This window comes from Pseudopipra pipra, chromosome 13 (assembly GCF_036250125.1).
Source record: "Pseudopipra pipra isolate bDixPip1 chromosome 13, bDixPip1.hap1, whole genome shotgun sequence".
NCBI lineage: Eukaryota > Metazoa > Chordata > Aves > Passeriformes > Pipridae > Pseudopipra > Pseudopipra pipra.
In genome coordinates this window covers 16375330-16401089 of record NC_087561.1, presented here as the reverse complement: position 1 = coordinate 16401089, position 25760 = coordinate 16375330, and the positions used below count along the sequence as shown (strand labels likewise).

Genomic DNA, 25760 nt, shown 5'->3' with positions numbered 1-25760 from the left:
TCACAGTGCCAGCAAATTGCCTGGGATTCTCAGCTCTCTGCTCCCAAATGTCACTGCTGATCCCCTGCACGCCCTGACTGCTCCTCTCCTGAATGCCCTACGGATTTGTCCTACACATTTAAGAGCTGGTTTCATTAAAGCATCTAAAAATTAGTTGTTAAATAGCAGTTGGCCATGTTCGAGTGCTCTTCGATGGCTTTTAATCTGCTTTAATGTGATCAGAAGAAGCTATATTTAGAATAAGGGAGTTTTGTCAGCTCAGTGATCCCAAAATTATGTGAATTGTGTATATGGTATAGTGTGTGTGTGTACATCAAATCTTTTGAAGAGCAAGTCTATTGCTGACATTATCCATCTGTGTCCAAATGGTGAATCTGCTGTCCTGGTAGTGCTGGAGCTGTGCTTGAAGGTACAAATACTCTGCACTTGCTGAGTACCCTCAGTGCACCCCAGCAGTAAAACTGCTCTATAAAGGACAGACCTGCTTTTCTGTTCCACCACGGCTGGTCCAGCCCTGTGATTGTTGACTTTAAAGATTTCCTTCTCTGGAATGTAGATTCACTCAGTGTATCCCCAGCAAGACTGGGACTGCTGAGGTGAACGAGATGGAATAGTTCCACCAGTCAAAAATGGCAGTGGAATTCTAGATTACTTCATTGAATGTGACCAGGAAAAACATTGTTCCTTATAAATACAGTTTTCATAAATATGACCAATTATTTCATAGCAATAAGACTTTCAGCACAGCTTTCTTGCCTTCAGCATTCATTGTTTTAATTCTTACTCTTTTACTTCCCCCTCCACGCTCTCCGTGTAAAGTTAATTATTCTCTCTTGTCCTTAGTCTCCTGCTGACCAGTGTAAGAAAATCCATGCTGGTGATGAGGTGATCCAGGTCAACCATCAGACTGTGGTAAGTATTTTGGAAATCCTGTCCTGCAGGCTTTGCCTATTCCCACTGCTGAAAAGGTAATAATTCTTCTTGGAAGGTAACTTTGCCCAACTATATTATTATTTATGTCTTTTAAAACCTGTGTTTAAAGGCATGAGTTGAGTCTGTTACCAGCCTGGAAGGATTAAGCCAAATTTCCATTTTGCACAGCTGCTGTTCAACATCTTACTCTTTATATAAGGAGATCCCAGAATATTTCCTTGAATTTCTTAGGCTTCTCATTATGCATATGCCAGCTGGTTTAACTTTTCCTCTTAATCAGAATTTTGCATTCTGTTTAATGCAGGAGTCAGATAAATAATGCAGAAGTGCTGTAACCGCCGTGTATTCGAATCTGTTGGGGGGAAAATGTAAAAATTATTAAAGTGTTGATAGAAATCTGTCAGTTTTAGGTCTGTGAATTCTTGCAAGAGGATTTATTTTTAAGATGCACATAAGCACATGTATACAGAAGTGTATGCTGAGCCTCAGGTATTGCACTATAATATTTCAATACTTTTAAACATGTCCACTGTTGCATTCCTTCCACAACCGTGAGCTGTACTGTGCACTGCAGGTAAGGAAAAATATATTTATTAATTTAATAATAATTTATTATTTGTATAGATCGAATTATTTGTAATTGAGCTCTAGAGGCCTCTCAGAGTGCCTCTCTAAGAGTCTCACCCAAGACTGAATGATTGTATTTTTTTTCCTGTTTTGTGGTGACACAAGCTGCTCCTTATGATTGATGTTGGTTCCAAAGCTGATGATTACTGGAAAAAAATGCAGTCAAATTTTGTCCTGTGCTGTCTGAAGTCATAGAGACTGTGCCTTTTAAAACAAATAACTGTGTGTGGCAGAAGAATGAGAGCAGTGCTGCTGGAGCTACAGGTGAAAGGAACACTGGCATTTATTACTTCTTAGGCACGAGCAGCATTGTGACAATGACCACGATAACTTCCTAATAAACTTCTAATTGAGCCATTTAGCTTTACCTGCTGAACCCCATCTCCAGGCAGAGCTGCTGCAAAATTAAGAAATCTCTTTCTGTCTGTCACTTGTGTGAAGTGGGAATATGAAAGGCTGACTATTAAAATCTTATGATTAGAGAGCAAATATTTTCCCTTGAAAAGAAGTATAACTTATTCATTTATACTTTAAATGTTAATGCAACACACAGCTCTTATCTGTATGAAAGAGGTTCTAGGAGTTGTCATAGTTACAAGTTGAAATATGTATTAGACTGACTTTCTCCATTAAACACACTCTTCAAGAGATAGATCTGATTTAATCTTTACTCCCATAGGTGAAATCCCCACATTCAGCTACTCAGGAATTGACTTTTTGGACTGTGACTCTTTCCATGGCTGTTATTACAACAGGTTCAAAGTGGTGGATACTTGTAATCCCTTTCCAGATAAGGACACAGGAGCAACAGCTGAGTCAAGTGGCATAAAATACTCTTTTTTCTAAAAGCCCTATAATATATTAATTATTCATTCTGAAGTTTATAACAGGCTAAAGAAGAGATAAATGGCACCGTGTTTCTTTTGGAAATTTATTTTTCCTTTGACATGGCTGGAAAAGCCTCATTCTGTCTGCCCTGGGACTTTGGAAAGACAGACTAATACTGAGTGTTTGCATGTTTCAGAGGTGTCTGTCCAATCCTCTTTCCCTCATGGATTAGAATTGTTAATATTTTAAATACTCCTTAGATCTTCATGTGTGTCCTTTAAGTCACTTCTGAGACACCTTGCTGCAAACTCCACTTAGCTGCATTCCTCCTTCACCCAAGTTATCCCCTTGTGATGATCAATATTATGCTTATAATTAGCATTATTTCCATTAGTGGACTGGGATAATTCAAAGGCAGCAGCTCATTAAATTTCCACATAATCAATATTTTAATATTAGCAAGACCAGCTCATAAAAAGAGGTGAAAACCAATTGTAATTAATGACTGGGGGCTCAGCTGAGTAAGAGAGCTTACAGAAATTCCAGAGAAGATTTTATCTTTGTTATCCTAACAAAGACCTTTTTATAATACTGGTGTTTCTTTGGCATCTTGGTAGTCTATCAGATATAAATCTCATTCAACACAGCATGTATTGAAAGAACCTGTTCTGAAGATGATTATATAGAGTAATTTTTCTATTACCACTAGTGAAAACACTTCCCCGAGTAGAGAAAGTATGGAACCCCTTTTAATAGGTTCCAATCTTATAGCTGATTATTGGCATCATTTAATCTGATTTTGACTGAACTAGGCCAACGTATTTTCTAGATAAATTCATATTCACTCATTTAATATGATCATTTGAGTTTTAAAACTTTCATTGATGTTCCCACAACCTGTGATAAATTGTTCCGGTAGTTAATTATTCTCATTGCTGGGGGAAAAAAAGTCATTTTATTTGTAGTCTATATTTGTCTGGCACAAGCTTCCAGTCCTTTGATCTTGATATATTTTTATCCATTAAATTGCAGGAGAGCAGGTTTCTCTTTTAGGTATTTTCAGGATGCAATCAAATTAGCTCATCACTTTTTTTAGTAGGCTGGATAATTTGAGCACTTCCAGTTTGTCATCCTAATGCATGACCCTCCTCAGCAACCTCTTTAAATTGCCAACTGTAAAACCCTGCATTTTTAACACAGAGTTACAGAGCTGCCCAGTGGAAGGGCTCATTCCTAGGTAGAGCAGAACTTGGTGCTGAAATAGCTCCTGAAATATGTTCCTTTTATATAAAGCATTCTCTTTATTTAGAAAGATCAGATAGTTAGGTGGTAGCTATATTTATACTCTTTTTTCCTGTTATATTAACAAATAAAATATTAACAAAAACAAGACTTTTGTAAGTTTTACTTCACTTTTCAAGTAGCTTTTCAACGGAGTTGAGAGTTAAAAAGAGTTCAGAAAGTATCAAAGGGAAGCTGCTTCCAAATTATATAATGCAACAATTGAAAGAGTTAGAAATAAAAGACTTACTACGTGGAATCTGGTCTAACCAAGGAACATTCTGTAATATAATTATAAAGATCAAAGAAAAAATAATAGTACTTAAAGCAAGAAATTAATTAAATCAGGCGATTCACCACTGGCTGTTAAGATCATTTAATCATTATCCAATTTCCTTATTTGCTTTTCTGCTTGTTCTTCTTGCTTCTAAGATTTTAATAAAAAAAGCGTAAGAAACTTTAAAAATAAGTTATACATTCTAAATTGCTGCCACCCTGACTCTTTATTTTTCCCTGCAATAACAACAGGCACTATTTCTGCCTGTGGATTGTGGATTTTTATTTCCTCTCTCATAAAAATTATACAGAAGTGCTGAAGATGCCACTGTGGCATTTCTTTGTTTGCAAAGTTCACAATTACAACTCAGGTTCCTTGGATGGGATATTTTCTACTGCTGGGTTGAAATAGTAAATTTGATTATTTTTCAGCATAAATTTATGAAAATTTAGTTGTGTTGATGTTCCACTTTTGGTAATTTGTCAGACAACAGAAACATTGGAGATCCAAACAAGTGTTGATTTAGCCACCTGACCATCTGTAGAACGGTTTCTTCTTTAGAAAGATTTTCTATACTTCTGTATAGAAAAGTGCTTGGTAAACTAGGGAAAACTGACTTTTCTCTATCTTTTTTTCTTTTTTTTTCTTTTTTTTTTTTTTCTGGGGGTTGGGATTTGAAGGTTATTTCATAGGACAGAGAGCAATAATAATGCTTTTAGTAATTCCTGTTGAAAGGTAGATGTTACTTAGGAGCAACTGGCAAGAGTCCAGGAGCCAGAATGTATTAATTAATCCCAAACCAGCTGAGCACCAGAGAGCTGATGGGACTGAAAATGGCAAGGATGAACTTGGAATTAATCAGGAACAGGTTTCCAGGAGAAACTGAGTTTTGATACCATTGTCTTGACATTAGTAATATCTGGTCTGAAATACTGTGTGATCTGCAGGTCATTTACAGCCCTCCAAGGTGTTAAGTTAGATATGAGCACTACAAAAATGTAATGGGTAAAAGAGCAAATGTGTCATCTGTCTCATAGGAAGAGAAATTATTTAAGGATTTCAGTTTGAATAACCCAGCCAGTGAGGTCTGAGACAGAATTACTTTCTCTTAGCAGACAGAGACTATAAAGACCAGAAAGAGAAACGACTCTTTATGGTATAAAACATTGTGCAAGAGCAAACAGCCATAGAAATATCTGTAATAAATGTGTTGTGTTACATGTTTCCTATGTTTTCTTTAAATAGCTAAAGAGAACAGTTTAACTAAAACAGTTGCATTTTCTCACTGGACGAGGTTGTTCCCTGAACTGATGGATGTTGTGCTTTCAGTGCTTGAAGAAAGATGGGGACAGGTTTTTTAGGAGGGCCTGTTGTAGTGGGACAAGATGCAAAGGCTTTATACTGAAAGGGGGGAGATTTAGACCATATATAAGGAAGGAACCCTTGGCTGTGAGGGTGGGGAGGCCCTGGCACAGGTTGCCCAGAGAAGCTGTGGTTGTCCCATCCCTGGAAGTGTCCAAGGCCAGGTTGGACGGGGCTTGGGGCAACCTGGGCTAGTGGGAGGTGTCCCTGCCCATGGCAGGGGGTGGGACTGGATGACCTTTAAATGTCCCTTCCAACCTAGAATATTCTGTGATTCTAAATACATGATCCAGGAGCCCTTTTATACCATTCATTGTCAAATTACATCCTTGAAATTAAGTGTGTCAAGAGCTGATCACAATGAAATAATTTCAGCACTAATTTATTGGAGTTAAGATAGTTATTGAATTAATACCCTCAGTGTATGGTTGAATTGTAAATTTGAGTCCTAATGAGAGCTCATTTTAGGTGGAGGTAAATTTGTAAATGCAGTGCCAGGTCACACCATCTGTGTTTCAGCACACTGGGTGTTGTGAAATACAAACAGAAAAAAAAAAAAGGACAAAAGATGTCATGAGAATTACAGCTTCTTTCCCCAAAAGATGTCCTTCTGTTTCCAAACAAAGTGCCACATGTTACTTATTCTCCAGATTCTGCCTTTCAAAAAGGCTTAGTAAAGCAAGTCTTCCAGTAGTACATCTTGCTGCTGCTTGGATTCTTGCCGTGTTGCTCCATTAGTTAATGAAAATAACTATGTAAGATAATGGGAGAACATTTGGTTTTCCACCATCAATTATTGTTGGGAACAGACAGAATATTAATAAGGGTGAATCAGCTACAGGTGTTAATGACGAGCTTCCCCTTCAGTGACAGAAAAGTCTTATGATCTTCCAGCACATTTTTGGCTAATAATAATTTCTGATTTCCATGTTAATCAAACCAGTTCCCTTGATTAATTCCCTAAAGATACAAAGTGAATTACAGACTTAAAATAAGAAAGGATGATAGTCTGCTTCCTTAACAAAAAAGTTGAGTTTACACAAGTTGCTGTTTTGAGGTTTTTTTTAATGCAAACAAGAAAAGAGGTCAAATTTTGGAGGTTTGAGTAAACATCCAGATGGCTTTGCTTATGTATTTGAAGAGTCTTGAGGGGAAACATCTGTCCTGGTTCATAGAAGGGGTTACTGCAGTCAGAGCAGAATTCCTTGTTTTCAGGTGCTGTGCAATACCATACGAGCTAAATATTTAGGAAATATTCTGCACAATTGATTTCCAGACCAAATGCCTAACGAGGGGGCTTTTAAATTCCTGTTAGTTTAAATCCCTCTGTCTCTCTCCACCCCAGGTAAGATTAAAGCTGGCAGGTAATACAGTGAACAGAACAGGCACAAGTCTCCCAAACAAATGAAGGTGTAACCTGCCTTCCCCCTGGGAGTGCTCTGAGTGAACCTTTGCATTCTTCAGAGTCCTCATAGGGTTGATAAGGCACTGAAGGAACTGAGGAACCACATCCCTGCCTTGTCCCCAGGATTCTGAGGGCAAGCAGAGGCAGGAACAGATGTCCTCTATCCACTCTGCACCCCTGGTTCCACTACCTGAGCTAAATTTCCCTTCTAAATTTGTGCCCTAACAAATATGTACAAGGTATTTTGGAATTGGTGTGGAGGTAAGTGCTGGGGTGGTTTAGAGCCCTGGAATCCTGTGATAAACATCACCACGTTCACCAGTTCAGCTGCTTTTTCAGTTCCTTTTAGTAGGTAAGTGTATCATGCACTTCATGCCTCTGCAGTCACCCCCAAATGCACCAGCCTGCGTTTTCTTCAGGCTTTTTTTTTTGTGTGTCTGTAACATCAGGAGTTTTTGGCATTAGTTTGTTTTTCATACAAATCCTCAGTGAGTCATCACTGGCCAGGTAGACTTTATTTCTAAAAAGAAAAAAAAGGTGCTTGCCCAGCATGAAAAGAGTTTGGATTTATAAAAATGCTGATATCCCTATTGCTGGTAAGATGCATCCCAAATCCCATCCCTGCAAATCCAGACCTTCTGAATGAGAAGGAACAAAGTCATTATAGAGAGAATCTAAAGAAGATATTGGAGAACTAGAAAACATTCTTTTACTGTTGGTTAATGAAAGTGAGTTATGTTTTTCTGAACATAATAGTTATGCAGTCCCAGCTACAAAATTATCAGGTTTAGGAACACAAAATTATCAGGTGTAGGTATAGAAAATTATCAGGTTTAGTTCTACAAAATTACCACAGCATTTTGGACTTTTCTGGTAAAGAAATTTACTGTTGGAGGGATTAATATTTTTGGAACTATCATTTTTGAAGTTCCACTTTATTTCTATGAGAAAACTAACAAATTCTTTAATATAGATAAAAGTACACAGGGGTTTTTTTTTTCCCTAGAGCCCTTCTTTCCACAGGATGTGCAAACAAATTAAAATGAATTATTAGAGCAATCCTAAGAGTAAACCAGCAAAATTTCAAACTTCTGCCTGTCTGACGATTTTCAGTGAGTTCTTTGACATTCTTCTGGGTTTATTCCATATTTAGCATCTAAATTAGCATCCAATTTCGTTTAGGCAGGAAAATAAAAAAGAAAATACCATATTAGCCTTTTTTCCATTAGTCATATTTTAATTTAACTTTCATTGCTGAAATATTTTAACTCATGTTGTAGCATCTGACTGACTGAATGTTTGTGCCAAAAATCTTAAAGGAGCAAAATACCCTTTTAGTGAATCCATCTCACCATAGCTGGAAGTTGGTAATTGCTTTAAAGACTGATTCTTCAAGAGCAAATGTCAAAATCTGTCTCAAGGACTGGTTTTCGACTGAGGTTTTTAATCCACTGTAATGGCTTCTTTTTTTCCAAAGGTATTTTTAGTAATACAATTTATAATAACATGTCCAAATTCCTAAGAGCATTTTATCATCACCCAGTAGTAATGACTGCAGACTCTTCTCTAATAGATCTTGGGATTTAATGGTTTTGTCATTAAGGTTCTCATTGGAATAATTTATCGTTAACTTAATTATTTATCACTCTTTTCTAAAAGGAGCTCATGGAACTCTAAAGATTTCAGCAATCTGAAAATTACAGCAATCTATAAAAATCAAAAGGAGTTCCTTTTCATTTCTAGAATTGAGTAAAAGGAAAAAAAATAGAGAGAGCCTCTGTCCTGTTACAAACACAGCACAGACTGGAGGAGTGTTTGGGGTCCAAGCTGACAGCCCTGATTTGTTTGGCTCTTACCTGTCTATAATTACTGCTGCTTTCTGGTTTCCTGTGGCCAGTGCATTTTTAGAAAGTTTTCAATAGAACAGCAGCATTAAAAATGGAATAGAACTTTTAAAAGCTGTTAAAATCCTTCTTAGAATGGTGACAGATCTTGCAGCTCTCCCCAGGGTGGATGTTCCCAGTTGGGATCCTGGCTCTGGCCAGGTCAGAACCCTGCAGTCTGTGTCCCAACTTCTCTTCAGCCCTTACAAGAGGATTTTCATTAAAATCCCTTCGGGGTTGTCTGTATTATTTTCCCTCCACCTTTATGTGTAATCAGATATTATCTTCCATTAAGAGGAAGTAATTATAAACTATACCTATATAATTATAAACTATACCTATATAATTATAAACTATACCTATATATAGCTATATCTATATATATATAACATGGAGATATATGTAGACTACTCTGTTTCTGAGCACCTAAATATTTTATTTTCTTGGTTTTTAATAGCACTGGGAATACATGTTTTAGTCAGGAGGGTAAATTTATGACTGACTCGTTAATTTTAGCAAAAAAAAAGGAAAAAGAGGTTCCAGTGAACTCTGAGAGATCAAACACAGCCAAAAAGCACAGCAGATACAACAGCACTGACTGGCATAAACTTGTACAGTTCCTGCTCTTGGATTTCCAAAGATTTTTGTTCTGAAATTTTCACTTTAAGGCTGCTGCAATTGGCCTCAGGAAGGTCATGTCTGGAAAACTGCTGTGTGGATGCTGCACTCCCATTCCTGCCTAACAACAGGACTTGTGATGGCCATAACATTTATGGCAGGTTCTTTACTGTGGCCATTTATTACCACTGTAAAAATCTGCCATGTCTGGGACAGAAAAGGGAGGGGGAAAAAAAAGGAAAGCCCTAAGAATATTTTTTCTGTTTTCATGTGTAAATAATTCATGGCAAATTAATATCTGAGTAATCAAGAAGATAAGGAAATGTCTCTAAGTAGGTTTTTTCCCTTTCAGTACCAGTGATGTCCTTTTTTAAGGTTCTGTTTGCATTTAACAGTAAGTTGGTGACTCAGCTGTGGCCAGGGGCTGTATAGATAAATCAATAAATGACTATTTATCTCCATTTAGGGTCTTACAGCTGTTACATACATGTTACATATGTTGTTGTAACATGACTTCTAATCCTTATCTTATGATTTAAAGTGCTCAGTGATCTCACAAATGATCAAAAGAGAAACAGTGTTCACTTCTGCCTTATTTTGCTGAGAAACAGAACTAAAAAAATTATAAAAACCCAGCTTCAGCAGCATCATTTCAGTCCAACAGGAGGAATCAGACAGAGTTTATAAAAACTGCTAATGTTTGCAAAGACAGGCTGTAACAGGCCTTTTTGGTTAACATATTTTCTTCACATTTCAGTTCAAACAGAAAGTTTTCAAAATTCAGTTATGGAATTTTTCCTTAGGTTGGCTGGCAGTTAAAGAACCTGGTAAATGCACTGTGGGAAGACCCAAATGGAGTGATTTTAACCTTGAAAAAACGTCCTCAGAACACCCTGGTCTCTGCTCCTGCCCTTCTGAAGAATGTCAGGTGGAAGCCTCTTGCACTGCAGGTAAGGCAGCTGTTGGAACTCTGGTGTCATGGTAAATCCTTTATTCCTGAGAAAACACTGGAATTTTTCCTTCCAGCAAAAGGAATAAGAGCCTGTCTCAAATTCCTTTGAAACAGGGTGCTGAGATAAGTGTGTGTGACAACCCCATGTGTGTCATTAAGGTTGTTTTCTCCATGTTTTGGTAGCACTGGGAGCCACAGGAATTCGTAGAAGGAAAGAATATTTACAGGTGATGTTCTGAGGAACAAGGTTCAGCAGCTGCTCTGGCAGAGGCAGCAGTGCCTCCCTGTTTCCATTGTTTTAATCTGTCAAAACTACTTGTTTTATAATCAAGTGTGTCAGATCTATTAAATTTCAGGAGAATTCTGCTTCTGTTCCACACCCATCAACAAGCTGAGATTTTTGGTAGCAGTGCTAATAGAACCTCTGGTATTTCCTGTGTGCTCCTTGAAAACCTGTAGGTACCAAAAAAAAAGATAATTGTGAACATCATAGCTGTTTTTTCCTACAGCATCAACAATACGTAGGAGAAACTGGGTGAAACCCCGAACTACAAATGTCAGTGTTAAAGGAAAGGATTTTCAGTAAGTCAGTAACTCTTTGTGGCTGTCATTAATGCCATGTAACACTTACATATTATAGAAGTTTCTCGGAGCTGTTTTGTTTGGATCAAACAATACATGAATGTGATTCTGAATGATTTTTCAATTAATGAAAAAAACAAACCCCTCAAGCCTATCCAGGCAGATTTCCTCCCTGCCTGGCACTTCCTAAATCTTTCATTCCTCAAAGTGCCTAAATCCTACTCAGTGGCTTCACTTAAGGAGTTTTGTGTAATCCTTGCAGGAATTCTCGGGAATGCTGACACTGGGATTTAGGGCCACCTCTCCTCTCTCTGTGCCTGCCTCTGGGGGAGAGGAACGGGGCCCTGTGACACCCAGGGGGGTTTTTCTGTCACAACGCTGCAGCAGTGACATCCTGTGCTCTGCCAAGATCACGATGTATCTACTTGGGAACCTCGTATGGTGCCTCGAGGGGCAGCAAAGTGGTAATTGCATTTGCACAGGGCTTCCATGGAGATCCTCTCTTTATATTCGTATATTAAAGAGTCACAATTCCCAAGCAGAACTAGTTCTGGAAGCTTTGTCAGTGTGAGAACAGTCTGTACTGTAAAGATGGCACAGCATTGTTCACAAAGCATGCCAGCCTTTGGCGTGGTAGCCAGAAAAAGTGGAAGTGCACCAAGCTGTTTGTGTGGAATTACCAACAGTTCTGGTTTTGTGATGTGTCCTCTCCTGATCACCCAGATTGCAAAAGCCCCTGAGGATCAAAGAGTGTTTTCAGTGTCCTCCCTACTGGGATAGATTTCTTCTATACCAGACGGTAGTGTGGGGAGGGATTTAAATAAAAATATAAATCACTTAGGAAAATAAAAAGAGCATTGTTAGTGTTACTTCTTAACAGTAGATTTTGTAATTAGATGTTGTAAGCCGACTTTAGGTCTTTTTTAGCATCTTCAGGTCTTTTATTCCTCCTGCCACGGAGACAAGCTCGAGTGCTCAGACCTGGATCCGTTTCAGGACGCAGGTTTTGGGTTTGCCTGTTTCCTACAGCTCTCACCTGGATCTGGTGTTGGTTATTATTGTCAGTAATGACTTGGAACTAGCAGGATTAAATTTCAAGATGGTTCTAAAGCCTGTGCTTCCTGGACAGCTGACACAACAGCTTGTTGCTGCTGGAAGCAGTGATCTCACTTCCCTCTCCTGTTGGCTCAGAGTGCCCTCGCCTTTGCTCGACTTTGGCATTTTTTTAGACCCCCTAGATCAGCTTAATTTGTTCAATTGGTAGGAAGGTTTGTGGTTTTTTGCTTTTTTTCTGGAGTTTTCTACCACTAATGGATTAAATTGGCTCTCACGGAACAGGCGCTGCCGGAGGTTGTTGACAGACTTTGGGGAATAAGCAGAATTCACTCAGCACAGACAGGAGGTTTATCCCCACACAAAAGTAGCATGTGCAATGACCAGCCAAGCAAATCTGTAGAAAAACATCTCAGTGAAAGTAGATCAAAACTGCAAACAATTCAGTGAATGTCAGACTCTCCCAGAGAAGGATAATGTTATATTTCATGGTGTGTTACATGTATGGACCCACAGATATTGCTCTGCACTGTTTTTTCGTGGTGCACTCCATTTATCTGGGTATCCACATGCAGAGAAATGTTTCCATTCTGGTGTAGTGCTGGCACAAAACAAAACAAAAGCAATACATAACTAGGGAAGGCAGAAAGGAAACGGGATTTAGGAACTTGAAATTCAGAGGCCAGGAATAATATTTACTACCTTAGGTTGATGCACAACAGGAATTTTTAAATTAAAGATGTCATGTTTTCTATTGTTGCTTAAGGCACTTGGAGATGTTATTAATATTTCCTCCACAATAATTATGTTTAAAATTACACCACATAGTTAATTTATGAATTATTGATGACACAGAATCTGTGAATCCTTATAAAATGTATTTCTTGATCTTGTTGTAGTATTCCTTTGCTGTGTAGTTTCCCTTGATGCTTAATTACCAACAGCAGGGCAGTAACATTTGCCAAAGTTTTGTGCTGCATTATCTTTCAGTGACACACATCAGTGACACCACTTTCTCCTTTTGTCTCTAGTTGTCATTATGTGATGTTAGAAGACTATTTGAATTTTTAACCTCTGTGATTATCTTCCCACTTAAGAAAAAATGGTTCTTTCATCTGCAACAACAAACTGTTCTCTGTTTTTTTGAGTGAGCACACCAGCAACTGCATTCCAATAAAATACAACATTTCTTGGATTTTTTTCTTTTTATTTGCAGAAAGTTTCCAATTGGAATAATCCTTCCTGTCACAACTATTTGATCCAGAACGTTACACTGTTTATGATTTAGTTTGAGACACAGCATCTGGCAGATATGAGTAGAAAAGCTTATGTCAATGGGGACAGTTTTATAATTCCTCTGACGTAGCTTCAGAATAAGTTTTGTTTAAGTAGCTCATTTCAGATTTTGGAAATTATGTGATAAAGTTAGATTTTTAAGAATCTATTGGTTACCTCACCGTTGGGGGTGAGATTAGACAGTTGTAGTATTACACAAAACTAATTTCAGTATTTATTTGTAGAAGATTGAAAGCCTTGTAGTTAAAAATATTGTAACTGGTCTTTGCAGCTTTCATCCAAATTTTAGGTCACTGTGTTTTCCTTCCACCCGTAGAAAAGTGGTTGTATCTATTAAAGCACAATTTTGTAAATAAAAATATTTTCTGTTTCTTGAATATCAACACAGGCTGCACCTTGGTTGAAAAATATTCTTTTTTCCACCTTTGTATCCTGCACAGAATATTTGGTTATAGCCCTTCTAGTCCTTGTCAACTGTTGCCTTGAGCTTCCCTAGGACATTTGAATGAAAAAATGATGTTTAATGTCATGTAAAAGTTTAAAAATTAAAAATCTGAAAGGACCCTCACACTTTATTATTACTTTTAGTATTTATGATGCTCACATTTGTTGCTTAGGTTAATTTATATTTCTTTCCTAGTTTCCACAGAACCTGTATTTGTATCACTGCAGTACAATGATCACGGCTGTGGAAACCAAATTAATAGGAATTCTGTTTCCTTTAAAAAATCAAGGTGTTCTTCCTTGTTAACAACAAGTCTTCCACTGAAACCAACATTACAATTTCATTCAGTACAAGTTTTCCAGAGTTCTTTAATTAATTTTTGTATTAATGGCATCTAACAGAGTATGTTCTTCCTCCCTATATAATTGATTTTCTGCTTTGATTAAAAATCATACTTTGATTGAGTCTCAGATTTTCCCATGAGATGGCTTTTAAATTGATTTAATGGTCTTTTATCAGTTTCTTTCATAACTAGCCTTGAGGTCTTTGGTACAACAGTATTTCAATAAACATCTTTTTAGACGAAACTTTGGAAATTCAAGAAATGTCTAATCGAAAAAAAAGAGTTTGAGATTCCTAAAACTCTACAGATTGACTCTGTTGTTACCTGCAGCACAGAAAATCTTAATTTGTCCTTGTTTTTTTTCCAGCCTGTGATTCCAACCAGCCCAACAAGCAGCTCTACAACACCCACGAGCACGATGGGCATGTCCTCAAAGATGGACAACTCGGCACTCCAGGATGTTTTCATCCTCTCTCCTATGTCAGGACTTTATGGCCCCAGGTATTTATGGCCTGATTCATTTCAGGGTTTGAAAAATAAAATGTTACATTTTTGTTTTATTCAATTAATAAAAGCGAAACAAACCAAACAGCCCCACAATCAAACTAAAGATTTAGTAAAATTAAAGGGCTATAAATACATTAAGCATCATATCACTGTTTTGAGTGACTTAATTTTCACTTAGTTAGATACAAGTCGAGCAGAACCCGGTTTTAGTCCTAAACAAAGTATTTATAGAAGTCTTTAATCAGTTTTATTTACTTTCTTGTGTCCACTTGTATTTCATTCTCGAGCATTTCTGTAATGGAAACTCTTGTCTTCTCAACTTATAACAATTCCTTATGTTCCCTTTCAGATATTAGAAAATTCCTGAATACCTATGTTTATCTTACAGTTAAGATGGAGCTTAATGATTATTTAATTCATGCACAGTTGCTGAATTATGTCACTTCTATGAAAGTTCTCACATAGAGCATTTCAGTTATGGGATGTTTTATTTGCAGTGTTTGGGAGAAACAGTTGTATGTGTGCACTTTATCCTAAAATGGTTAATTTCTCCATCGTCTTCTGGTTTGCTCTTTTTAGGGATGAAGTTGGAATAATGTCTTGTGATGACATCAGCAAATTTGGAAAGTCTGGGATGAAAGGCTCTGAGTCTCCAAACTATTTCCTGGAGCACGAAAGTGGGAAATACTACACCTTGCTGGAAGGGGAAGGCCACCCCGGGGGCTCTGAGTACGAGAGAAGCAGAGCTGCAGGAGTGAGGAGAAGGGAGAAAACCCCCACCCATGGTGAGCTGCATTTCCTGACCCCTCTTTGACTGGCTGAATTCACAAACTGTGCTGTTAACGCTGCAACACCCCCAAATTTGTCCTTCTTTGTCAGGCCCGTTGGCTCTGAATACCAGAGAAAAGCTTATGTGAAGGAATAATCAGTATAGTTACACTCTAACATTCAAGATCAGGAGAAGGTTTTTTATACATTTATTCTGTTGTACATACTTCAGAGTTGACTGATAATTAAGTTCCTATCATTTGGATAGCCAGCATCTTGATTTACTCATTGTCCCTCCCCAGCTCTTGGAGATGCTTCTCATTGCAATGTTCTGGGCTGTTAAACTTCAATGAAGGGCCTGCAAAGACTCGTGGTATGAAAGTGTCTCTAAGGTGTCAGGCCCTCCAAAATTCAGTGCTGCATTAAATGCAGGAGGAGTTTCCTGCAGTGCATTTATTAGTACTGGAACCATCTTCCAAAATCTTAGAATGGGGACTGCTTGAATATATAAAAAATATATAAATATATACATAAATATATAAATATAAATATATATATAAATACATAAAAAATATATAAAAAACTACTAAAACAATCATTAACTCTGGTTTATATTGAAATGTCAAGTATGTGTAAATCCATATTCAGTGTACAGGTATATCAATATGTGTTTGTGTACGAGTATATGGATCTATATAAAAGCTACTCTTAAAAATGAATTGACAAATTTTGGTTTTGCTTATCTGTTTAAACTGATTTAGTGTTTGGTGAGCTTGAGAAAAATACTACTGGAATACAGCAGTATATTTATTCTCCATGTATTTTCAGTGGCTTTATTTTCAAGGCAGTAAGATATTTTCATAAAGCTTGAAGGGTTCAGATAAGAGATGTCTTTTAAAAACCTTAATTATATCTGATTTTGAAAATGTCATTATTTCTGAACCTTGGAGAAAGCAATCATCATAGAATTTCCTATGGGCAGCTGTTATCTTTTTTTACATATATATATATGTATATATAGGAAGCCTACTCTGAGACAAAGGGTTTTTTTCCTTTCTCTCATTTTCTTAAAAATAAAAGTTCCTAAATTTTTGTTTTTGAAATCTAGGAAAGGGAAAACCTCTCACAGGTTCAGAGTAGTAAAGGGAGATTTGCCTGTGAAGAACACAGGTAATAAACTGGTGCTGCAGTTAAATGAAGCAAATCCCAAAGGCAGTTCCTGGTTTTGTATTTTGCTGGATTTATGGTAAAAAATGGCAGAATATCAATTGTAAAATGGGCTTGGTAATGTATATATACACAGAACCTTTTCAGAATTGGGAAATTGTAATAACTCTTTGTTATATACAGGATATTTTAGTGACTTCTTCAGGCATTTACTTGATGCTGTGGCACTGGAGAGTAGGATTCCATCTTAAGGCTAGTACTATTCAGACTTTATCTCCCTGTTAAGTGACATTATTTTATAACAAAATTAGAATGAAAGATAAAGATAAACCTTAACTGTGATTAAAATTGGAGCCAGATGGAGGTATTTGGCTCGCTTTCATGAATTCTTGCTGCATGATGACTTCAAATGTTGGGCGCTCTGCCTGATCCCAGGAATACACAAGAGTTTGCTTTTGTTTGTGATGGACAGCTCTGATTTTCTGGAACTTTGAAAATCCAGAAGGAATTTGATTTTAAAATATGAACCAAAGTATAATATGGGAAAGTCTCAGTAGTCTACATGTTACCCCTTCAATTTTCAGAAAATCATGTTTATCCAGAGGAATAATTGTCATATATACCTGTTCTTAAATCCCCCTAATATTTTAGTAACTAAAAAGCTGTATTTTGGAAGAATGGTGACTCAAAAACTATATCAGCATACAAATTATCCACAAGAAATAACTTGACACTGTAATAAACCCAGTGAAATGGATAATGAGAATGAAAACGTTGTTCACATTTAAATTCTATAATTATCCAAGAAACAAAACGGTTAAAAACTCATTTAAAAAAATTTGCTTGAGTGTTAAAACAACAGACTCAATTCCCCTGGCTTCACAAGTCAGAAGGAATTTAACTCATGATCTGGAGGGTGTTTCTCTGTGATGCTGATGCTTCCTGGGCAGTTTTGGGGTGCTCCTGATTTGCTGCCATCAGTGCTCTCCTGATACTCCACGAGGGAATGACAAAGTCCCATTAGGATCTTACAGCTGAGGTGCCCTAAAATCCTATTAATTAAAACCCTAATGGCTGAATCTTCTTTGTTGTGGTTGTTGTTACCAAACTATGCTCCATGTTTTCTTTTTAAGCCAGTTGAAATTAATGTTCCTCGAAATGAGATCCCCTCATTACTCACCATGTGATTTTCCAGGTCAGGTTTTTCTGTTTCACTGATAGATCTGTGATGTTTTATCTACATTAACAGCCTTTCTAGTTTTCCTAAATGATATTAGTCCACTTAAAATCTGCTTCTCTCTTTATTCCAAAAAAAAACCCCTCTGTTTAATGAGCGAGCAATAAAAGAAATTATTAAGTTATTCAAAATAAATTTGCAATCTGTTTACATTCACAACTAATTTCACCAAAGTCCTTCCCCTCAGGTCAGAGTGATGAAGAGGAGAACCCAGCACACGTGAGGTTTAACTGACCCTGGATGCTGTAGCTCCAGGAATGGATTGCTCTGGAGGGTCATGCCATGCTTGGAATTTACTGGCATTACTGGCTCTACAGCCTTCTCTTTCTAGTCTTTAAAAATTATATCGTTTTTCTTGACTTGTTTCCAGGAGATTTAAGGCCTGTTTCGATGCCCACTGAGTACAGCTGGATAGGGGAGTCCAAAGAACAGAACATGTACAAGAGGGGGAGCAGAGGTGAGTATTTTTATTTTCTCTGCTGTTCTCTGACATTATTTTTCTTTTTTAACATAAAGAGCATCACAGGAACCAAATCTGTTTTTCTGAGTACCCCCGAGAATATGAAAGAGCCTGTTTAGTATTTGTGCCTTTGTGTTTCTATTTCTGAAAATTAAAAAGTTTATATTAGTAAGAGGAATTTAATTCTAATATAAAGAATGACAAACATCAAGGCAAAAAGACTTAGAAGACTCTAAGGAAGGAGATATGTTAATTGTAATCAGTTTTAAGTCTTCACAGTTCTAGAAAACAATAAGTGATGTTACAGATATAGCATCCTTTGAAGACATATTTTGATTAGTGTGAATGAAAATTTGGAACAAGAATCAGCAATTGTACTGTCAGTGTTCAGACCAGCAGTTCTAGTCACATAAACTTCTACTGATTCCAGTGGGAATTATCAACTTTGCAAGAACCAAGGTGATAGCAAAGTGCCTTTTTCCCTTTATTTCCTCTGCTAGAAAACAATTAGGTAAATCAAAAGAATATTCATCAAATATACAAACATTTATTGTGATGCCAATTGCTAAAGATTCTTAAATACTATTTTTTTGGAATCTTTAAGGCCCAGTCTGGTAGCTGAGAGTTCAACTTGACTCCTTTAAATGTGATAAAAACAATGATATTCTTGAAAATCGAGACAGGATTTTAAACTACTTTTTCAGTAATCTTCCATTCCAAGAGGAAATAAATTTCATTTAAGGCACAAGCCTTTTCTGATTTATTCCAAATCTGTTGATTCACGTTTAGTTTCTATTTCACTGTTACAGATTCCTTTCCTCAGGCTTCCTGCCTGGCCGGGTCCCATTTTGAAACTGTGCCCAAGTACACTGCACATCTCCCTAAGACCATTATTCCAGTTTGTCAAGTTCCCTGACATGACAATCCTGGTCTCTGGAATGGTGCCAGAGATGCTCCCTGCACGACACAGTTAAGGAATCCTGTCTGTGTGCACTCCCTGTCCCCTCAGATGGCAGGGGATAGTGTCAGTACATGTGGGACCCAGTCCAGGGCAGTCCCCTCCAGATTCCCTTGACATTCACATGGTTCTTTCCAAGTTTAAAAGCACCAAGTGATGGTCCTTGGCCAACCAAAAGGCTTCTCTGTTTGTTCCCTCTTCCTAATCTTCCTTTTCTCTGGTTTTCTCCCCTCCGACAACTGACTCTGAGAATTCCCTGCTGCGGTACCTGAGTGACGACAAGATCCTGGTGATCCAAGAGGAGCCTCTGACACAGAAGGACAACAAAAGGGACACAGGGCGCAGGTCAAGGAAAAAGGGCAAACCCCCAGGCAACCCCAGCTACCCCATCAGTCCCTCCATGCTCCCCTCCACCATGAACGTGAGGCTGGAGCCTGCCCAGCAGGACGTCCTCAACTTCTCCCTGGCAGAGAACAACACGGTCCCACTTTATCATGTGAGTGCCTCAACAGACCTCTGTTCCATAAGCTTCGTGGAAAACACTCCATTTTTAGGATTGATACAGCTGTGCATTCTACTTTGCCTTTTAATGCTGTATTTTATAGTCCAAGGGAGTTGCTCAGTGCTGGTGTCGTGACTTTCTCTTAAGAAGAGTCAAGACAAAACAGAAAAATACAAGGCAAGGATCATTTGTTATCAGATGCTTTAATAAAATAGTGCTCTTAATTACTCAGTCTCGCTGATTTAGTTTAATTTGACTCTATTATCTCTGAAGGTTCATAACGATCCTGTACTGAGCCTCTGATAATAATTTATTATAGATTAGTTTAGAAGCTTTATATTTCCACTTCGATTACTATGTCTTATAAAAACAGATGAACTTAATGGAGTTACTGTTTATTTAAATTTATTTATTTAAATCGTGGAGATTTAAATCTCTTGCAGAGATTATCAGTACCACAAAGTCAAAGCAAAGGACTTCAAACCCAGAGAGAAAAGCAGTAGCTTATTTGCTAGGATAAATGAGAAAATTATTAGACAAGTCTGCAACAAAACCCAAAAATATTTCATAACTTGGCAGATGTATCAGCTGGCTTTAGTCAATTTTTGGAAGACTCTGGGTTATCTGTTGATTCCCCTAACTTCTGAAGAAAGGGAAATGGGTCTTGTGGGGTAAGATACTAATTAAACCCCGGATTTCAGAATTGAAGTTGTATTTTCTTGCATGATTTCCACACCATCATGCAACTAGTTGAAACAGCCATGATAAATTAGAAGTATGATATTGTCTGATAGCATAATAAATATTAAAAAAATACCCCAATGAAATAATATGTGAAGGTGTGAAGGAAGTGCAGGAAACTGGAAAACAGGTGTTGTTATGGGAGGAGACAACTTTACATGTGGTGGTTGGTGCACCCTACACGTCAGTGCAGTTCCTGTCCCATAAAATCTGCTGTAATGGGCAGTAACTGTGGAGGAGGGCACATGGAAAATGATTATACATGCACTGACAGAGTGGTATTAATTCCTTTATCACCATAAATTTTCCAACAACATTAGAACAGACCCTTGCAGCCCTTCAGGAGATAATCACAGGAATCAGAATATCTCAGGCACTTCGTCAACTGCCTTTCAAATGCTCAAGAGGAACTGAGTCGACAAACACACCAGAGTTGCTGACACAGATTTTTTGGGCTCTTGCCAGGGCAGAATCATCCACATTAACGTCTTTCCACTTGCAACATTGAAAGAATTCTGAAAAGCAAAGCAAAAAAATTGGCATATCTATCCTGAAAGAGAGCTACCCAGAGTGAAAATGGGAAATATCACAGAACATTTCATGGCAGCTTGGTATCAAAAAGGAAAAGTATCAGAGATGTTGTGTCCTTAGGTAGAAATTTAGGTTTTAAGTAGGTCAGCTCACTTCTTTAATATCTAAAGGTGTTGTCAGGATTTTCATAAGCACTTTAATATGTTTGCTTATTTGGATAAGGAGATTTTATTCTGTCAAGAATCTATTTTACAACAAGACTAAGGTTAACCAAAACAAGATACCTCTAAACATTACCCAACCAAATCACCTTAAAACACCTTTTGCTACATTTGCATTAGAAAACTTGGCAAAACTGGTTTAGGGTTTTTTGTTGGTTTTGATTTTTTTTTTTGCATTTGTTCTGTTTTTTTTAATGGAAGTCAAAATTGCAAAACTGTTAGAATCACATTTCCATGAATTCCTCTCCACTTAACAGATGCCCAGTACAACTTCTGGGTGTAGATCAACATGTCTTGTCAGCAAACAAGGATGGCTTGATGGCAGGAGAAAGTGAGCATCACTTACCCATGGCTTCATTTTCTAAGCACTTACACAAATATGTAACAAAAAAAAAAAAAAAAGGCACTTATTTAACAGTAGTTTAAATTACCAGACGTAAGAAGTTTTGCAAAATTGGTAATTGCAGAGATTCACCACTAGATTAATGCTTTGCAAGGAATGTTGATTTGGAACCTAAAATTAAACAATTAGCCTGATTTCATAAGTTGCTGTGAGGATGCAGAGTTCCTATATAAAATGGATATTTAGGTAATGCAATATTGGCAGTATGCCCAGGATACAAACTGATGCATGAAGCCACGTTGCAGTAAAATATTCCTGTCAAGAAACACTGCCCCCTTTCAGGATGTATTTCTAACCCTAATTGAATTGATATGCAGCTCTGTGATGCATGTCCCAGAACCTGAGCAAGAGTCAATTACAATTAGCAAGGCTGTTATAAATAATTAATAATTAATAGAGTGTTTCTTAGAACAGGACTTTCTGTGTTTACTAATGCTTCACTTCTGGGGTGACAGAGCTCACCAGGTTCAGCCTAAATAGTGAGGTACCTGTGAAGATCACAGAAGTATATCCACTATAGCTTTGTTGAAGTGCACTATTGGAACAAACTCTGGGCCTACAAGAGTAGAGTTAAAATCTGAACTTTTTTTTTATTTTTTATTACCAAAGCTCATTCTGAAGAAAATTAACTTAACATATACAACTTCTGCACATTAGACCAGATGTATGTGAGGAATTTTTCATTTTTCATTGCTCCCCATGAAACAAAACACAGAAAGTCTTGAAAAAATCTTTATGGTTTTAAAAAAAAATATAAAAAATTGTGCACTTTCTGCTGCTTGGTTCCATTTTGCACTGTGGGAACCAGCTTCCATCTAAAAAGACTATTCAATTTCTTATTCCAGATCCAGGCTGGAAATCCACTTGGTGTTCAAATTTGTGGTTTTACCTTAGATTTGCACGAGTTTCTGAAGCTCTGAAGTTCAATTTGCTGGTTCCTACATTAAATTTTCCAAAAAGATGATGACCTCTCATCTGGTTTTACTTGGCAATAAATGTTCTGGGCCTGTTATCTACAAAGTAATTGGACATTTTGCTTTGTAGTATCATATATTAAGACACTGGAGTATGGATTGGAATCTCCTAATTTTATTTTATTTTTTTGTGAGTTAGAATTCACTGTGTAGAAAGACTTAATTATTAAGGAATTTTAAGATCAGTTCTTTCATTCCAATGTTCCCTACATAGTAAAAGTGAAATAATGGCTGCTTTAGGGTAGTCATCCAGAGTGCTGTGCCAGTAGTCACTTTTTATTGTAAAGGTAATTTGAAACATTATAGTAGTTTAGGGTTAGTCATTGTTACACAGCACTGGCTTAACTTGCTTTTTATTTCCTTCTTGCTGCTGACAGGAAGCTGGAAATGCATCCCTTTAGCACGGGGTGATGGAAATGCTCTTTAACTGCTCCTGGAGCTGCAGAGGCAGCTTTGACAAATGATATAAAGTTTAATGGCACATGCTGAGAACTAAAACGTGTGCAAAACCAATGCAGAGCTGGTTTTCCTGCAGTGTGGGCATGCTGGGATGTGCCAGATGTTCCAGATGCTTTTTTGGGAGATAGGCAGTCTGAGTGCTAGTGTGATAAGTATATTAATTCAGATAGTCTGGGAGAATCATGTATTCAGCTCCTTTGACTGAAGGAGGAGTCTTTTATTGCCAATTTTGCAGGAAAAGTGCTCATGTTTTATTTATTCCTTCCTGCTTTTCCAGGAGGAAACAAAACTGTGCTGTCAGGGATGAGAACTACCTTCTTCAGAGTTTTATTTCCTTTTTGAACTGCTGAATAAATTTTACCTTGGCTTTCTGTTTAAGTACCTGTAACATGGAAAACCTTCTTTCCCTGCCTTGCATTTCCACAGGGGAATCACTCTGAGGATGATTGTCTGGATTCTGGCTGCTCAGAGAAACTAATGGAAGTATTTCTGGCTTCTGTAGCTGCAAACTGATCCTATCCAGCTGTATTGATTGTGAAATGCTATTATTTCGCATTTGTACAGTACCAGAACAGTCACAGGAAAGCCTGGGCTGACAAGTATCTCTCTTAGGCTGTGAGGAGCATCATCCAGTAATATATTTCCTTACAGACCTGTTCAGACATGATTCTCTAAACTGCACTCCTCATTAATCTATAAATGGTTCAAAAGGAAAAAGGGACATTTCCCAAATGTTTAGGTTCCCTTGCTGGCTTAGAATTCTCTAAATTGTTAGTTATATTAGGACACTTTACAGCAAAGCAAATATGAGCTGTCTTTATCCAAACATATGCAATGTTTTCATAAGTAATTTTGCTGCATTAGAGCATACTTAAATTATGATATTCTGCAGTCTCCAAACAAACTACTACAAACTACTAATGAAGGTCAGCAAACAAAGCATTTATTAACCTACTGTACCTTCATGTGTAAATTGCCATTTGTAAAATATTCTTGAGTTCTTGACTCCAGAAGTCACAACAGAACTAAATTTCACTGTCTTGTATTATTGTAGCAAATAAATTTATGGCTTGTTTTTATTATATCACCAGGATTCAAAAAAAAAGAAAAAGAAGTGGTTTGTGGGATATGTAGCCTAAAGCTAAACTTAACAGCCACTCAGATTGACACAATTCTGCATTTGTTGATAAACATTGGCTACAAGCGATATTACTGCTGTGGTAATTGCAATATTTGTCATCCAGAAGATGCACCAAATACAAATATCTCCATTATCACCCAAATATCTCCTGCTGCTGCTGCTGCTGAAAGGATCAGTGTGCAGGGAGCCAGCTGGAACTCTCTGGGGACTCTCCTCTGAGTTTCCCCTGCAGTCCCTGGCTCAGGCCGTGCTCCCCTTCCTTTCCCCCTTCCCCTCTCAGGCTCCCTCCCTTCCCCAGCGGGAGGTGGGGTTTTGTAGGACCAAAGCATCGCACGGCAGAAAAGGAAAGTGAGAGAAGGAAGGGGAGGGAACTGACTGGTTTTCCCTGGTCTGTGTAACTTCTGGAGCTTCACTACATCCTTTCAACCCCAGCAAACTCCTCTCTTCCACTTCCCTCCCCTTCTGCTGCCTCCTCTCTTACCTACAGTGCTGCCAGAACGTTCAGAATTACCTCGTAATTACAGGTTCCGAGTGGATCATTTTCCTCTGCCTCCAGTTAATTTTCTCACCTGCCCTTTTTGTTTCTTCAGCCTGAATTTGAGTCCCTCTGAACCGTACATAGATGCAGATTACATTAGATGATTTCCTGTCTCTATTATCTCTCCCCTCAGCAAGACGGAGGCGAATGAAACCCTCAAAGGCCACTTTTATTTTTAGCTGAGCATAATAACTTTGAAAGTGTATTCAGTGGCTGAAGCATCAGCTCACTGAGGTGGAGAGATAAGTAAAGCTCCTGACAACAAAGCCACTTTTGAGCAGACATCATGTAAAGAAATGTTTAGGATATTGAATGCGTGAGTTAAGGAAGCAGAAGATGAAACATTTTTTACTTTTTTTACTTTTATTAATAATAATCCAGTATCTGAGTACAGAAGAATGGAAGAACAGTGTCTAGAATAAAGAATCTTTTATGCATCTGAATAAATGACATATCCAGATGGAATGATTAGATTGCATTTGACAATTAAGATTAGTGACACACATTATCAAACAATTCTAATCTCATTAACAACTATTCTAATGTCTTCCTCTAGTAAACAATGACTTCTTCCACGTTATCTCTGCAAATCGGGGGTCTTTTGTTTTCTGTGGTTTGTGTGATTTCTCTGTTTCTTAGAAGAAGAAGAAATTCTGATTCAAGAGAAGCGGTTTTTTTGTTATAAGTTATTTATAGAAGTTTCAGGATTTCCTCTGGGTGAGGACCCTCAGATCTGTCTGTGAGACCATAACAGGCTTTTTGTCCTTTCATTTCTACTCATGCAAGGCAGCAGCAGATCCCTGGGAATCCCTAGAGCCCCCTAAATGTGGAGCTGACTAAAGAAGGTTGAGAGGTGCCAGTGACCTGAATTTCACAGAATTTGTGCTTTATAGTCTCTGACAGCACGACAAGACTTGTGCCTCCTGAGCCTCCCACATGTCTGCAAGTCAGGAAAGTGGCCTTTTAGAAAGATGAAGTTTTAGTTTGGGAACAGGAATAAGACAATTTGTTCTCAAGTATCACAAACTGCTCAAAAGTTATGTATAAGGTTGCTGAAACTGCAGGTAGGAGTCTCCCACGTGGAAGTCATTGTCAGTATTGTATCTGCATGTAGTTACAATTACACAAGGAAGTTAATTATATCTGTATGTAGACATTTATAGAAATGTCAGTGTGGGGGTGTTTCCATAAATACCCTCAGAAATCCTTTTTAAAGGTTGGTAGTAACTAGATTGTACTCCCATGGCAACCTCTTTGGGGGAAAAAAA

The 25760-nt window shown here is 37.6% G+C and overlaps 1 protein-coding gene across 1 annotated transcript in view; it reads left to right on the top strand.

Annotated features, from left to right (window-relative positions):
• The window catches only part of LOC135421547 (connector enhancer of kinase suppressor of ras 2-like), a 172691-nt gene that overhangs the window by 107014 nt on the left and 39917 nt on the right, over nucleotides 1-25760 (top strand). Inside the window, exons 8-13 of the mRNA XM_064670139.1 lie at nucleotides 844-912; nucleotides 10018-10164; nucleotides 14253-14386; nucleotides 14972-15177; nucleotides 17935-18020; nucleotides 19224-19478. Coding sequence (XP_064526209.1) covers nucleotides 844-912; nucleotides 10018-10164; nucleotides 14253-14386; nucleotides 14972-15177; nucleotides 17935-18020; nucleotides 19224-19478 — 897 coding nt within the window. The remainder of the gene's footprint in view (nucleotides 1-843; nucleotides 913-10017; nucleotides 10165-14252; nucleotides 14387-14971; nucleotides 15178-17934; nucleotides 18021-19223; nucleotides 19479-25760) is intronic.